The sequence below is a fragment of the Lottia gigantea genome (genome assembly GCF_000327385.1).
Source record: "Lottia gigantea unplaced genomic scaffold LOTGIsca_8, whole genome shotgun sequence".
NCBI lineage: Eukaryota > Metazoa > Mollusca > Gastropoda > Lottiidae > Lottia > Lottia gigantea.
Window position 1 is genome coordinate 3796983 of NW_008710662.1, and position 16327 is coordinate 3813309.

The 16327-nt window shown below is 33.5% G+C and overlaps 4 protein-coding genes across 4 annotated transcripts; 3 read left to right on the forward strand and 1 right to left on the reverse strand.

The window, feature by feature from the left end:
• Positions 1-562: 562 nt before the first annotated feature.
• On the reverse strand, positions 563-6040 carry LOTGIDRAFT_229651 (hypothetical protein). The gene is made up of 10 exons (XM_009067059.1): positions 5909-6040; positions 5587-5655; positions 5151-5268; positions 4711-4780; positions 4057-4181; positions 3532-3625; positions 3292-3396; positions 1669-2553; positions 1434-1484; positions 563-842 (listed from the first exon to the last, which is right to left on the reverse strand). The coding sequence occupies exons 1-8, from the start codon at positions 5983-5985 to the stop codon at positions 2324-2326; spliced, it is 888 nt and encodes a 295-aa protein (XP_009065307.1). The 5' UTR covers positions 5986-6040; the 3' UTR covers positions 563-842; positions 1434-1484; positions 1669-2323.
• Positions 6041-6968: 928 nt separating this feature from the next.
• On the forward strand, positions 6969-9664 carry LOTGIDRAFT_155512 (hypothetical protein; the record flags this gene model as incomplete). Its single annotated transcript, XM_009067060.1, has 6 exons — positions 6969-7055; positions 7251-7372; positions 7698-7825; positions 8254-8323; positions 9281-9341; positions 9644-9664. The coding sequence occupies 6 exons, from the start codon at positions 6969-6971 to the stop codon at positions 9662-9664; spliced, it is 489 nt and encodes a 162-aa protein (XP_009065308.1).
• Positions 9665-11891: 2227 nt separating this feature from the next.
• LOTGIDRAFT_155513 (hypothetical protein) lies at positions 11892-13625 on the forward strand (the record flags this gene model as incomplete). The annotated part of the gene is made up of 2 exons (XM_009067061.1): positions 11892-12305; positions 12474-13625. 2 exons carry the CDS (start codon positions 11892-11894, stop codon positions 13623-13625), a joined length of 1566 nt encoding a protein of 521 aa, XP_009065309.1.
• A 483-nt stretch (positions 13626-14108) lies between these two features.
• LOTGIDRAFT_155514 (hypothetical protein) lies at positions 14109-15164 on the forward strand (the record flags this gene model as incomplete). The annotated part of the gene is made up of 1 exon (XM_009067062.1): positions 14109-15164. The coding sequence occupies one exon, from the start codon at positions 14109-14111 to the stop codon at positions 15162-15164; it is 1056 nt and encodes a 351-aa protein (XP_009065310.1).
• Positions 15165-16327: the final 1163 nt, after the last annotated feature.

A 16327-nucleotide genomic window follows, 5' to 3' on the forward strand; every position in this document is an offset into this window, starting at 1 on the left:
TCTAAAGTGAACACCATAATGCTATACCACCATTTGGTATCGTCAGCAGTAGAGAAGTTGCATTCTTCGGGTAAACGTGATTATGACTTAATGGACTCCGTGACACCAGTGATCTATCCCGGTTTAAATTGGGCCGAACTGCATCCCTTTCTATTTAAGAGCATGTTAACATTGTTTGGAATATTATTTTTACGTTTCTTTTCTTGTCTAGTTTTTGTGCGTTTCTTAGCATTCGAGAAGGCAAGACCTATATAAAGTTTATTTTTTATGTAAAAGTAACGTGTAAACCAAGGCCTTATAAAACCAAGATAGAAATTTTAAGTTGAAGTGTGTGGTGTGTAGAAATTTGGTTTCATAGTTCAGGTTTAGTCTTTATGGGCCTTAGCTTAAAAAGAACATTCATTCTTTCATTTAAAGGATCATTTAACCGAGTGTCCCTTTAAACGTCTATGAATGATAAACGAATGAGATATTAATTAATGAGGTCATATACAAACATACCATAGTTACCGATCTTAATCACCTCTATTGTACCTGGTATACTTATAGCAATGACTTAAATCTTAATTTCTTAATCCTCTTGCTGACTAGATCTAACACACTTCAGAGTTCGAGGTGCTGCACGTCACATATACATTGTAGCTTCTAAGAAAAAACTGGTGGAACTGTTGCAGTAGTCGACGATCAACATGGCAACTAGAGCAGCCAGTGCTGGAGCTGGTTCTACTGGAAGTAGCAATGGCGATATTCCTGTTTTCACTTCACAAAATCAAAATAAACCTCTACCAGAAGAATGGACTTTGCCTCATGAATGGAGTATAGAAAAGCGAGAAATGTTTCAGGTAAGGATTGCAAAATATTGTTCTCAGCTAGTCGTTATATTTCAAATATTCCAAAGTAGCTTTGTATTCCGAATTTTGAAGGTACCAATGTTTGTGCTCACAGGTGCGATACATATTGAAAATAAACGTCGACATTTTATACAGCTAGCTTAATAATTGGTACTATAATTGTATAACATATATAACATAAGAATAACGAAACGCGAATTTGTACATCTATATTGTTCGGAGGATTGCATCAAGAGGATAGTAGACATTGAGTCTATCGTATTTGGTTAACTTGAAATTTCGCTATATTGAGCCCGCAGATTTTCATTTACTTAATAGTAGAACCTGGTTTGGTTTTGAGTTGACATGCAAAATACGATTACATGTATTCGGATGACACCATAGAACCACAACCCAGTGTGTTACAGGTTTGTTCAAGATCCCTGGACAGTTGAACATTGACAAAGTAGGCTAATAGCACTGTCCTTACAAAATTATTTCAGTGCACATTAACTGGGTTGCATGCCTTCATCAATTCAATTATATTGAGGGAAGTAACAGCTCCGCTTTATATCATTAAGATATTTTTTTCATTTTCTGCAGAATTGGAAAATGGACATTCAAAATCAGATCGCAAATTTGGCAGGAAATTTGGTAAGTATTATTTTACATTCCTAGCTGATCAAAAGGAGCCAAAGTTAACTGTGCTTAACTTCTAAAGGAACATAGAAGAAAAGAAGCGGATTATCACCGTATGTCGATCTGTTGAAAAACATCGTGAGGGCAAGTATTTTGTGGATAGGGATAAGTAATTAGGCTTATATTGTCTCTTTTACAGGAAAAATCATTGTGCAGTAATCCTCATCCTAGTGTTGGTGATGAATTTGACTATTCAGATACTTATTCTAAAGCTGAATTGGAGACCTTCTTACAGCGTAAAGAGCGGGAAGCCGGCAATACTCTTTTATTTGGACTAGCTCGAGTTCAACATCCACAAAAACAATGATATCTGCGATGAACAATAGCTTTAGAAATATGAATCACTATCGCATGCTGTATAAGGTACCTGAGGATTACCATTTAAACATTCTGCTTTGTGAAACTTCCTCTCCTTTGAACATTTTGGTAAATTCCGAACCCTGTACACATGTATATCGTTATATTTTTATAAATCGCTCGTCGTTGTAATTATCATATATCGATCTAAGTAAAATTTCGGTCAATTTTTGTCAAAAAAACATAGATAGTTAGTTATGCAACAATGTAATTAACAAACAAATTTATTAGGAAATATATCATTTTAGTACAATCAGACTTGTCACTCTGGACATTTCTTATTCATTGTATTGTTTTATACTTATTGGAATTAAATTTATTAAACAATAGTGATTCAAATGATTTAAAGTCAGAATGATTTATTGCTGGAAACAATCATTATTAGTAAGCATTCATTCCAATTCCATATTGGCCTAACGTCCACAAAGTATTTAACTTCAAAGCTTTGCTCTGGCTTTAACTGCTAAATCATACATTCGCTTACTAGCGGTAAAATCGTTTGAACCAATAAGCCAAGCACCACCATCAGCTACTATAGTAGTTCCTGTTAGTAAGTCAGCCATACCACTTACTAAATATAGACATATATTACCAATTTCAACCCTTTCACCAATTCTTCCAATAGGTATATATCTGGCTAGATCTCGTGCCATCGGATCTCCGGGTGCTAAATTTCAAAAATATAAAATCATTTTGAAAGAGTACAAACAGCAAGTGTATAAAATAAATCAAATTCAAACTAAATACATTATTGGAAGATATCGCTCGAACACCGTATCGGCTGTCTTTTTTAATCATAAAAATACGGTTCTTCAGTTGAAATTGAAACTGTTGTATTCTTGGAAAAGTATGGTCGGTAACGTGGTAGCGTCCTTGATATAACTATCTTGAATATATACCACTCTTGGAGTGACGACAACTGCTTAATTTCAAAAGGATCAGACGTTGAATGTTGGTTCTAAACCATGACACATATGGCTGCAATTGAAGACTATCCTCAAGTACAACAATAAATTATACTATTCTACCCTTTATATAAATAAACTGAAGAAAAATCTGGTTTGTGAACTGTGGTGATAAATAAATACAAGTAAGGCTAATTGAAGTCCTGGCTTTCAGTCAATTACTTAAAACTGGAGAAAGGTTAATTTAGGATGATGAATATAAGAGTTCCCTTGTAACAAATGGTTCCCTTTATTTCATACGCTTTACATGCTGAATCACTGGGCTGGCTGATAAATTCGGCTATAATCATCAGTTCAATTAAAGGAATTATAAAGAGTTTTTCTGAAAGAAATATTACGTGCATTGGAGACAAATGGAGCTATCAATGTCTCCGATACACATAAAAAAAAATTAGAAGACCTCTTTACAATCCCCTTAATATTATTATTATACTACTTACATAATCTCCTCATTCCCTCTGTATTACCAATAGGACCTGGTGCAACACACATAACTCTTACATTGTTACCACCCCATTCTACAGCCATGTGTCTTGTTAAAGCCTCTAAATAACAAACCAACCAGTCATCAGTAACATTTAATTCTTCTAACTCTCTGCCATTATTAGAAAACTTTCAGATCTTTGAATATGATTGTGAATTTTTGAATGCGAAAGCAAATAAAACTTCAAGGAACTTACCAATAGCCGCTTTAGCAGATCCAGCATGTGCTTGCAATGCCTGGCCTCGAAAATGCAAAGTTGCTGTAATATTTATGATAACTCCGCCATTATTCTGAAAAGATCAATTATTCTTTAAAAGATATACATGTACTCGACTACTTCCTGAACGAATTGGTAGACAGAAATTGAGAATCTTGAATATCGCATGGAATCTTAAAGGAAGAAAAAGTCTTTTTTAGTTTCAAAATTCTAAAACAAATGCATCGTCGTTTTAACCACTCCGACAAGGGACAACAGGCCTGCGACTCGTCATTTTAAGATACTCTGTGATATATAGTAAAGACATAATACAGAAATGGTGGATAAAATTCCTAGTTTTAAGTTTTTTTATTTTTTTTATTTTCGTACATTTCTAGCACTTCTGAAGATTGTATATTTACATATATTCAAAACTCAAATAAACCCCCAAAAATGGTGCATCTGTTCCTTTAATAAAAATAGTTTCAGACCTGTTGAAGAGACGTTGGAACCAATGATACCCACCTTAAAATACCTGTCAAATACAGCTTTACTGGTGTTGAGCGTTCCCATAGTATCAATTTCCATAACTGTTTTAAATGCATTGTAAGACATGCTTTCCAAAGGACACAAAAAGTTACCAGCAGCACCTGAATCAAAACAAAAACCGCGAGGAATACATAGTTCTAATGCCGCCGAATATCATTGTTGTTTGGAATTTTATTAATAATATTTCTATTATATTAACTTAACCGATTTAGCTGAGTAACATCAGAAACTAGCAAATAAATCCGATCCAGGTCACAATATCTTACGAATATACTGGCACGTTTCAGAATTGAAGTCAGACGTTCACGCGAGAACAGCAATAATAAGACGAGCGTTCTGTTTGGATTTGAATTGGAATCCTATGTAAAGCTATGTAAAGTTCGGACCAGTGTTACTTCAAACGCGAAATAATCTTTTCCTTTCTATGTTATAAATCCCAGAAAAAGTAGACAGTGTAATAACCCACGGTATTTATTATTATTTTTTTAAATGTAGGGAAACGGGACGTCGGACTTTGGTTTCGAAAGGCGATTCGGATAGCTGAAATTAAACTCTCTATCAGCTCTGTATGCGATAAAGCAAATGCTTCTACGATACTTCTTTTAAATCAATAACATAAAATACACAAACCATTAATCAAATAATCTATTCGACCAAATTCCTTTAACGTTTCATCGATTGCATTTAATATATCTTGTGGCTGAAACAATAGTTTGCATTACATAATGAAAGTATTTGAAGAACATAAACACCATCAGTGAGTCATAACTTGACAATTTATTAAATGTACTGTACATTCAAACTTGTACGAAAGGTCACTCGAATTAAGCGTAATGATTCACGACCAATTTCACATTTTAGAAAAAATGAAATGAATGGAGTGTTACGTCCTTCTCACATTTTAGTCATAAGTAACCTGTTACATGATGACTTGATACAACCAGAGCCAAGTTCTTGCTCACAGTAAACCGTTCACTTGCTCTAAATTTGCATGGAACTTTTTGCCTCTTTTGTTGTGGTCTGTCTTTAATACGGGTACATAAAACAATGAAGTCTGTTAATAAGCCTACCTTCTTCACATCCACTTGATAACTAAGACATCTTTGGCCAGTAGCCTTGGTTAATGTTTCAGTCGATTTCTTCAATCTATCTAAATTTCTACCAACAATAACTCCCTTACATCCATGTCTGAAGCCAAAAGTGTGCAGTATGCTTAACGTTAGGTCAGTAATGATAATGCTAAAAGGGGAAAATTTCCTAATCTAATTATAGTGTTTTATTCTGAAGAATGTCGTCTGGGAGGATTATGAAAAAGTGAAAAGTTATGTAGCACTACGTCATGCATTGGGAGAATGGAGGTCGATAGGAAACCAATGGCTATTACCAGTAATATAAGTGACGAATATGCACTGTGGTCGTCTTTAATGTAGGAGCTTATTCTGCCTTTATATAGTTGAGAAAGAAAATAAATGTGCATATTATACTCATCGGGCGTTAAATACGTACCGCAGAAAGACTTCTGTAATAGTGAAACATATTCCAGAACCACCACCAGTAACGAATACAACCTTATCTCTGAAATAGGTGTGTCTATTTTAAAACTTTGAGTAACATGTGTTCCATCATCATAATATTACGGTTCTCGGGTAAAAAATCGTTTTTATTCAAAGCGGATAAGCGTCTTCACTAACACTGATAACAGGTTTGCAAATAAACTGAAGTCCGATTTGACATCTGGACGATTTGGTGAAAGTATTCAATTTTTACTCGTCATAGAAAAAACATACGTCAACATCCCCCAAATATAGTCGCTTTATGATCTTCATACCTTAATAAATCTGGTACAAACAGTTGCTTGTACGAATTTAGGCACTTTTCCACGAAAACCTTTTCTCCAGCAGACATTTTAGCAGTGTTTAAAAACGACCTTTGGTCTGTACGATCTGGTACTCTGCTTTGCTTTCGAGGTATTGCCCCTATATTGTCCAAATTGGACTTATCTTATCTGATAAAGAACTAAAGTCTAAAGTTGGATATTTTCAGTCTTTTCAATGACGTATAAATTAAACATCTTTATTAAAAATTTCAATAATGTGCATAAAAAAAACAAGCATATTTTCCATCTTATTGGCGATTTCATAGCATTTGAACATTGCTTGCAAGATTGCTAAGAGGCGATATTGTCAAAGCAAATAATTATTTGGGGCGAATGGTCTTCATCACGTGACAGTCTCGTGACTTAAAATGGCGATAGAATTTTTGGAGAAAACAAGCGACAATGAGAAGTTTACCATAACTTGATTTTTCATCACAGATTCAATACGAAAAAGACAAAATGCTTCCAAAATTCTGTATGTTATTTTGTATTTTTATGACATTGCTACAATAACTTGTCAGAGAGAAAGACACTGGCAGAGTGTGATCATAATTAAAAAAAAAAAAAACAAATTGAAAGTGAAATGTCACTATTTCTACTTTGTTACTAGGCCTTGTTTTCAAACTGAAATCAAATCTATTAAGTTTTATATGCCTTAGTCATAAACAAACATCAGATGAGGAAATACATTATCAATCAGCAATTGCAGATGATCACATGCCAGTAACATTCCAATAATGGTATAAGTTTATAACAAATCTGCAGATATGCAAATTTCCTTGATAAAAAAAGACTTAATGAAATTGTAACCATTTTGTAACACCTTGATATTGTGAAAATATGCAATTCATTGCTTGACCACATATTTCATTTTAATCGTTTTATTAAGACTTCTGTAATATTTTGATTAATTTTAGGCCCTTCCATCTTATTTCTGTTGGCAGTAACTGTGCTATTAGCCAGATGTGACAGTATGAAGCACATATGCAGTCACACACAATCTGATATCAAGATGGACACTGCATTATTGTCAGTTATAAATGATAAAACCAAAAATATTACATTATCAATATACCAACAAAGTTCTGAGTGTTATTTGGTATGTATCCTATAATCATGTTATTAATAGATAGATGCTGCCTATGAGGGATAAAATTTCAAATTGGTGATTCAGAAAGATAACATAACAAGGGAAATAATTGCACAATTTCAGTTATCCCTATCACTTTTCAGAATTAATACCTGACTCTATGTAAATATTAGAAAAGATTGTGATATTATTTTATATTTTTAGTGCAATTTAACCTATATTAGTAAAGTAAGTTCTAAAGATAACTGTTCTTGGTTGGTTGATACAAGATGGAAAACTAGACTTGAAATACGTGCTGATAGTGGTAAACTTACTAAATCATGTTTGTGAGTATTTTCATCTTTATCAATAATAATTGTTATTTTAAATTGAAAAGTTACAATCCAGTATAAAGCTTTCATCTTTAAAGTGTGTTTGTAGAGTTTAGTGTTCTGATGAACAAATATCGAATAGTAGACAAAAAGCCACAAAGCCATGAACTGGTTTAATATTAATGTAAATTTTTTACAACACTCCGTGTAGAAATGTTGAATTATTTTTGACTATGAATCATTTGTTGTTCATCACAGCTATTGGCTTTAGGAATGTGATTCATATTATAACAATGTATAATGTCAGTCCAAAATGATGTAAAGACTATGTAAATTTCAGAGAATCAGAACTGACATCAGAGTTTTTGGAGGATGGAATCTATAATATATTTATTACTATTAATGCTGATAATCATGTAACATGTACACTACCACAGTTAATGAATGACCCACCTGATGCTAATATTCGTAAGTTTGTCTGAGTCTTCGATAATCTTTTACTATGAGTTCTGAAGGTTTACAACAGGGTTCTTGTTTTTGGCAGATGTGTCAGAATGTTCAGGATTGACATACTGCCACTGATGGACATCAAGTGCATGAAAATGGGAAATATGAACAATACAAATGTGATAAATGACTGACGTGATACTTGTAACAATTGTAAATCACAAGCTTTTTGGATAAGGAATATCTGGTAAATATATAATATAGTCAATCATGTATTTTGGTAAAAAAATTCCATCATGAGACCAGTTGATATGTTATCAACCAAACTGATGGCGTAACCCAACTTATACAGCAAAAAGTTTTCTACAAAAATAACACAAAAGACTACAGTTAAAAGACTAATATTTGTTCTGGAATAGAAAAGGATAATGAATTTTTTTTTATTCCAGCTATATATGTTGCTATTGGTATTGGTGTTGGACTGGCATTACTTTGGATATTTTTTAAAGATTTATACAGGTAAATAAATTGTGTCAAATTGTAAATGCTAGGGTGATCTAAATGCAATGAGTTTCTATTTGTTTCTATTTCTGTAATGTACAGTGGTGTAACCTATTTTCGTGGATATAAGGATTCAACACCGAATTTCGTCAAAATTAAAAAAACAAAAAAAGTTTTTATGTCTTAGATGTTTCCTCAGATATTCTACAAAATAATTAAAATTGGTTTGTTTCGATTTTCTTTATGAATCCTTCACTTTGACCCATATTTCATGAGCAACCAACTCGGCAACGGCGACAGAATGTGTCACCTATTTTCGTGTACAATGTTTGAACTATAAATAAGTCGAGAAAAACACGTTGTATGGATACCGGGTGGTATAATTAACTTCTCTTAGTATTTATCTTCAATATCAATTCATTATAACTAGTGACAATTCCTCCAAAGAACCACGATTTTAAAATAAAATAGTGACTGACAAAACAAGATATGTAGCGTGATTTATTGATAAAATTCACTGAAAAAACATAAGAATATGGTCCACTTTGTGTTTCATAGAAATTTTCTGCTGACACGGAATCCTCTAGTTGATCACGTGACTTCATTCGTTGGACTATATTCTAGCAGACGACACTTGGAATTCCGATTACGGCTAGGGATTATAAGGAAATTCGGCTGATAAAAAATGGTGACGTTTGGTAATAAGTGAAATCCGCCATTTTGTATTTGTCAAAGTATACATTAATACATTTTACCTTGCTTGAAACTATTGGATTCATTCTACTAGCTGATATTGTAGAGAAAACCCATGTTTATTAAAACAAACTAATGCTGAGGTCGCGCAAGGTCGCTCATGTAAATTATTAATCATTTCCGGAAATCCACGAATAATAGGTTTCCACGAAATTAGGTTACTCGACTATATGAATTCCTCAACAAAAGGATTGAAAGAAAGTGCCATGTTGTATATTTCAGACGAGGTACATTACACCGGTTGTTTTGTTGTTGTTGTTATTACACTGATGGTATGATGGTGGTAAGTATTATGTATGGTAACAAAATTCTATTTCTGAAGAGTAAAGAAAAATATAAGTGTAAAAGACCCAGATTACAGAAATTGAATTACTGTGAATGGGAACCTGTCAACCTTTGATAAATTTCTATAAATGGCTTAAGTATTCAAAGTTGTTGTAGATTCATTATACATTATTTATTTGCCTATCTGATTTTGAATATTACCAACATTCTCTACCTCTGATACCTACCTTGAATCACATTTCTAGATATTTTGTTTTTTTCATCAATGTTTATATACTGTTTATTTGTGTTTTTCATCAGGATGGGGTGCACATTATTTAAGTAGTATATGTCTTTTCGGATATGACGCATTTCACTTCTGCGCATGCGCAGCTTTTTCAATGCATCATATCCGAAAAGACACAACTGTTAAAATGTATTATAACAGACTCCCCAAACTGTATTATAACAGACTCCTTCCAAACTGTATTATAACAGACTCCATATAAATTACCCAAAAGCACAGACAAGAATCACTAAAATAATACAGTATAAAATAACCGCATTAAAAATGTCTTTAATTTTAAAACACGAGCAAAAAAAATTCGAAGGAGACGGTTTCTTCTCTGCGCTAACATCTCTCATCCCCAAAGTGGCCAATTTTGTATCAAACAACAAATTTCCTCCTTGTATTAAATCTTTCGTATTAAAAATATATGTTGAACAAATATGTCTTTAATAAATTTCCATCCTCCTAAAACGTATTTCGGTGCGGGAGACATTCAAAAGAACGTTCTCTTCCTGGATTCCCATGGGCAAAATATCCCGGAGAAAAACATCTCCCAGGCCACAATTATACAGGTCCAGGCACGAGATTAGATCTGCGTTTAGACGAAAATGATAATCCCAAACCAGGGGAAGAACCCGTTAATAGAGTTGACGCAGCAGCGCTCAAACACGACATACTGTACAGAAATAAAGACGTAACATTCAGACACCAAGCAGACAAACAAATGATAGATGAACTCGAAAATATTCCCAATCCCACTTTCAAGGAGAAATTAAAAGGGCTCTTATCGTAAAACTCTTGAAGGCAAAATTGAAATTGGGTATGGGCATAGCAGACGAGATTCACAAAGAATTTCGAAAAAACAAACATTACCTCAAAGTCAAAGTTTTTGATAAAGATGAAATTTGGTCAGCCGATTTAATCAACATGCCAGTCGAGAGAGGGTACAAGTATTGTTTGACGGTGATCGACATATACACGAGATACGCTTGGGTCTTTCCCTTGAAAAACAAATCGGGTCTGACTGTCAAACAAGCATTCGAAACCATAATGAAACAATCCGACAGACGACCCCTAAAGTTGTGGGTTGATAAAGGAAGCGAATTCTACAACAGAAATGTGAAATCTCTGGGGTTTGAAATTTACAGCACGCATAACGAAGGTAAAGCCGTAGTGATAGAAAGATTCAACATGACTCTTAAAAGCAAATTATTCAAGAAATTCACGGAATTGAAATCTCAAAAATGGCTTAAAATATTACCAGTTGTTGTCGACGAATACAATAACAAAATACATTCGTCTATAGGTGTGACGCCATCGCAAGCCTCTAATAACCCGAATATCATAAAGTCTGTCAACACTCAAAACAACTTAGAAAACGAGATTAGCAATTTGAATATTAAACCCAAATTCAAAGTTGGAGATCGAGTTCGTATTTTTAAATATAAATCATTGTTTCAGAAAGGTTACGTCGGCTATTGGACTAGCGAGATATTCATCGTTGATAAAGTAAACAACACATCACCTCCCACGTATGAATTGATCAATCAAGACAAAGAACAAATCATAGGAAGGTTTTATCAAAATACTTCAAAAAACTGACTTTTAAAAATGAATCTCGCAAATGAAGATTTAGATGAAAGGTTAAGAAATTTAGATGTCGACAAGCATTTACGCTCTCTTAAATTAAGATTTTTTAAATTTAAATGTAAATTTATCTTCAAAATATTATTGAATGTGTTTTATCGGAATGTTATACAAGTTTTTTCAAACACAAACTACGTATATATTTCGTCAATTGGGTCTTCAGCAATACTTTCCGCCTACTTCGAAAAACACCTAAAAAAAATCAACTTAAAAAATGAATGCATTTCTCGATAAATACAGAAAAGACACGACCACAAATTTTCAACTTGTGAAATGGGCAAAGGAGTTGAACTTCTCGCCGTTTTATTATTGCGTGCGAGATGAAATTGATGAACTGAAATACAAGAAAGGTAAATTTTACGCCATCACAAACATTCACACGTCGGATCAAAAAGGAGTTCATCACTCTGCTCTACACAAAGATTCTTCGAATAACTTTTATTTCTTTGATTCTTTCGGTCTAGAACCGACAGAAGAGATAACGAAATTGACTAGCAAACCAATCAAATGTTCTTCGTTTCAAATTCAAATACCAGGACAAAAGCTGTGTGGACAGCTGTCGCTTTGGGTTTTATATCGGTTGAGTTTGGGAGAAAAGTTTGAAGAAATTATAATAAATTTAACTCAATAAAAATGGCAAACAAGTTTGGATTAGGGTCTTTACCTCTAGAATCTAAAAATCCCATGAGTTCTACGGCGTTTATAAACAAAGCGAAACCTTTTTTCGTGGATCAAATCGGAGACACCTTACAAGGGGATATTGATATGAACAATTTCAAAATAACTAATTTAAAGTTTCCAGGAAACGATAATGATGCCGTGAACAAGAAATATTTACTGGATCAAATAAACGCAATTCAAATAGATAAGAACCATGTTGAAAATAGAATCACTGACGTGAAAAAATTCATCAGACGAAATATTAAAAATCTTGTGGACAAACCCAAACTACAACAAGAGTTAACGAGTTTGAAACGTCTTATTCAAGTGGATAAAACAAGTCAGTTGCAAAATTTAATATCTAAATTAGACAATAAGATTATGAAGGTAAAAATAGACGTCCAACGTTTAATAGACAACCCAAATGTAAACGAGGATAGATTGAAATGAAAACCAACCGCTTTGGAAAGAAAACTTGGCGAATTGCTAGCAGAACTAGACAAGACTGCGGACAAAACCGAGTTTCAAAATTCGATATCCAATTTGAACGAAAAGATCGTGAAGCAAAAATCAGATGTTCAAGATATAATTAACACACTTCCCATTGACAAAGATACGTTGAAACGACAATTGACTGCTTTGGATACTAAAATCACGGACGAATTAGAAAAAGAAATGGGTGTGATTAAAAACTTTCTTCAAAATAAATTTCGAGATGATATGAAAAATTATATTAAAGAACAGGTCAATCTTTTGGTATCTAGAATTCATGACGATTTTTTGAGACTAGAGAGAAAGTTGAGCAAATTAGAAGCTATTGTCACGGACAAATCGTATTATTTCAATCTTCCATTCGAAAGTGACACTGTCTTCGATAGAAAAGACCAAATTTATAAATCAAACAAATACAGATTCAAAGCAGAAATAAAAGTGGGTACTCTCGCATACGGAGAACCTAAAAACGTATTTGATATCGGCGAAACGGAAGCGTTAACTTTTCGAGGTAATTGTCTGATTCAAATAGAGTTTCCCATGAAGGTTAAAGTCAATAAAGTAGTCTTCAAACAAAGCGGTAAGGGCGTCAAACATATTTCATTATTCAATGATGGTAATTTGGAAGAGAATATACGTTTGATTGATAAAAGGGATCAGGAAATTGAAACGAAAAATGGTAAATATGTAGACACCTTTAAAATGGAAGTAGAAAATGATAAGGATATCATTGGAATCAAAGATTTGGATATGATATTGGAGACGGAAAATCCACCATTAACCAACATTGTCAAAATTCCATTTATAATGCCCGTATACGTACCCGGACCAATAGAATTGAGCAGTCACGAGTTTTTACGAACAACAGACTTTGAATACGTAAAACTGTATTTCGCTTTAGGTGGAAAATACACCTCGATCGATGTTCATAAAAGTCAACAAGAAAGAGAGTTTATAGTACATTTAACATTTGCCGAAGATTCCGACTCCATCCTTAATGGTGGTGGTTTTATTTCTAGAGCCAAGATAAACATCGAAAAAGAAAAAATAAAATATTCCTATCATCTTAAAGAGGACCATACGAAAAAAGAAATGTCGTTAGTACGCGTAAATGTTTTTACTTTTAATACCCGCAAATATAATAATGCTAGGCCAAACAAGGAGGCTCTATACGATATTCCGTGGTTCCATTTATCGGAAATTAACTTAATTTAACGACTTAAAAAAAAGGAACTCGAAAGCAGACAACAATTCATGATAGACAAACAAGAAGAGTTGAAAATAAAGTTGAGACAGTGCAATTCATGCAGGAAAACATGGAGTAGAATCGATTCTTTTTTCAAAACAGCGAGCACAGTTCTAACGGTAGGAGTAACGGTGGCAACGGCCGTGACTGGTGGATTAATGCTTCTGGTCATCGTCCCAACCGTATTGGCTGCATTAACAGCCGTTCAAACGACTTCTTGCGGTCTCATCACTTTAGGTTTCACGAGCAAAAAGAAAGCTCATTATAAAAAGAAAACGGATATCTTGAATATGTATCTTAATCAATTGTACATCTTTTTCGAAAGATCGAGAGAAGACAAGAACATAACAGTTGAAGAATTACAAGAATTCAATGAAATTTTGGACAAATTCCATACAGAAATATCAGCGGTCAAAATAAAGAAATAATCAAAAATATACACTTAAAAAAATATGAATAAAATCGAACTTGATGAAACATTGATAGAAAACGCCCTATTTTCCGATGTTATCAAGGCTATCTCTGATAAATTTAAAACATTCAAAGGACAAATTAAAATAGATGGAGAAATAGTCGAGGAAGGGAATCACAGACAATACATGTCACTCCTCGGTTTCAATGCCAAAACCTTTCACAATATCTTTTCAAATATGGACAAAAAATCTGATGCTTCCGATTGGTATTTTACAGGAAAAATAATTTTAATGAAAGACAATTTCCAAGAAATAAAAAGATCGAGAGTTGGTAGAGGAGGAACTGATCTACTTAAAAAGATAAATGAATACGAAGGCGAAAATTGTTACATACCTACAGATGGTTATTGTTTTATCAAATGCGTTAATCGTGTTTTGAACAAAGATTTAACGTGTAAATTTCAAGAATACATCAACGGGTTTTCAAAAGCAAATAGAAAAGGGGTGATGACTTGTGCTAGAAGGAAGGAATTCAACAAGAAATTCACCACTTCGTTTCAAATTTATAATCCCAAAAACAGACATTTTCACCCCAGAGACGTTCACGATGAATTAGATTGGGTTTTTTACTTACACAACTCGCATTTCTGTTTGATTAGAAGAAGCCAAAAAAGTTTGGGAATTCAAGAAATAGAAAGCAATTACGAACAGGTGTGGAAAACGTGTAGAGACGACAACGCAGTAACACAGGTTTCACCCCTCAAACTAAACGTGCTTTCGAGTATGAGTGATGATGCGTTATTCGCTTGGGATGGCGAAACGTATTCAGAAAAAGACACGCGAAGAGCAATTCCATATTGTTGCACTTTGGTCAATTTGGAAAAACTAAGAAAAATGTTAAACAGAATAAATAATCTATTTCCAGATTTAAAGCCTACAGATCCCATTCCAGAAGAATTTTACAACAAACTCATGACTAATATAGTAGAAATATTTGTAGGTACAGATTGCATCGATCAAATGTTGAAATATTTAGGTCAATATGATAGAAAGAGATTAATATTAATTTGGATTCGACAAGTGGATCGTGCTTAAAAATGCAAAAAAACTAACGCATTGCCCTTTAAAAACACCCAGAGGAATTCTATCTTTTCCTTTATCTAATCCATACACGGATGAAGATTTACAGAAAAAATGGAAAAGACAGAAAGAAATAAAGGGTAATTATTTACAACATATTAATTTCACGTGTTCCTATCAACACGAATCCTCTAGTTTGGCTGCATGGGGAAATTCTTCCAATCTCCCCGCGAATTTGAGAAAGATTGCCGACGTAGATATCGCAAAATACACGCAAGACAACTGGGAGGAATTGAGACACTCTCTGTTTGGGAGCTTGTTTGATAAAATACAACCAAGTCACGAAAGAAGTTGTAAACCAGAATATGTCCAATAATCTAACGGCTCCATCTTTATCTTTAAAGGGTTGGTATTATTTATATCATTACGATAAAAAAATAGTGGAAGAAGAATGGTATGAAACTACTAGAATGGTTGCGAAACATACCGAAAAAGAAAACGTAGAAAAAGTTTATTCGCACACTAATCCTTTTATAAGAAATTTTATCAGACGATCTATTAAAGGAGGAAGAGTTTCGGCAAATAGAAAATCATTTGAAACGAACAAAATGGATGAAATTTGTAACGTATTAAAGGAATATATTTCACAAAGTGAAAGTAATAACATAATTGATTTATTCAAAGAATACAGCGCAAGCACAAAAGACAAAACGGAGGTTCATTCGAGACTTAAAAAAATAGAATGTACTAAACTAATGGCATTTGATGCTAACGGTTTATACGCTTCCGCCATGTCGGATTTAGACAGTGAATATCCGAGAGCGGAAAGTGGAAGACCGTTTCTACCAGAAGAAGAAAAAGAATTTGTAAAACTCTTCAATAAACAAAAATTCAGACCTAGAACAGCTATTTTAACAGTGTGGTTCGACTATCCCAAAAACATGTTCTTCCAACCGATACCAGCTAAAGATAAAATCACTTTCACGAATAAAGAAGGTAAAAAGGAAACTGGTAACAAAATCAGGTTCAGAAATGGTTTCTGTCACGACGTTTTAACATCGGTCGATATTCAAGAAATAGTGAAAGCCGGTGGACGAATTATTAGAATATTAGATGGTATAGTTTACGAAGAAAATTTTAAAACTCCACCCTATAGAGATTATATTTTAATTTTGAGA

Coding starts and splice junctions, on each gene's coding strand:
- LOTGIDRAFT_229651 (XM_009067059.1), bottom strand. CDS start 5,985: ATGTCTGCTGGAGAAAAGGTTTTCGTGGAAAAGTGCCTAAATTCGTAC. Junction 5,656..5,908: donor TTTGTACCAGATTTATTAAG/GTATGAAGATCA, acceptor CACCTATTTCAG/AGATAAGGTTGTATTCGTTA. Junction 2,554..3,291: donor AGAGGGAATGAGGAGATTAT/GTAAGTAGTATA, acceptor TTTGAAATTTAG/CACCCGGAGATCCGATGGCA.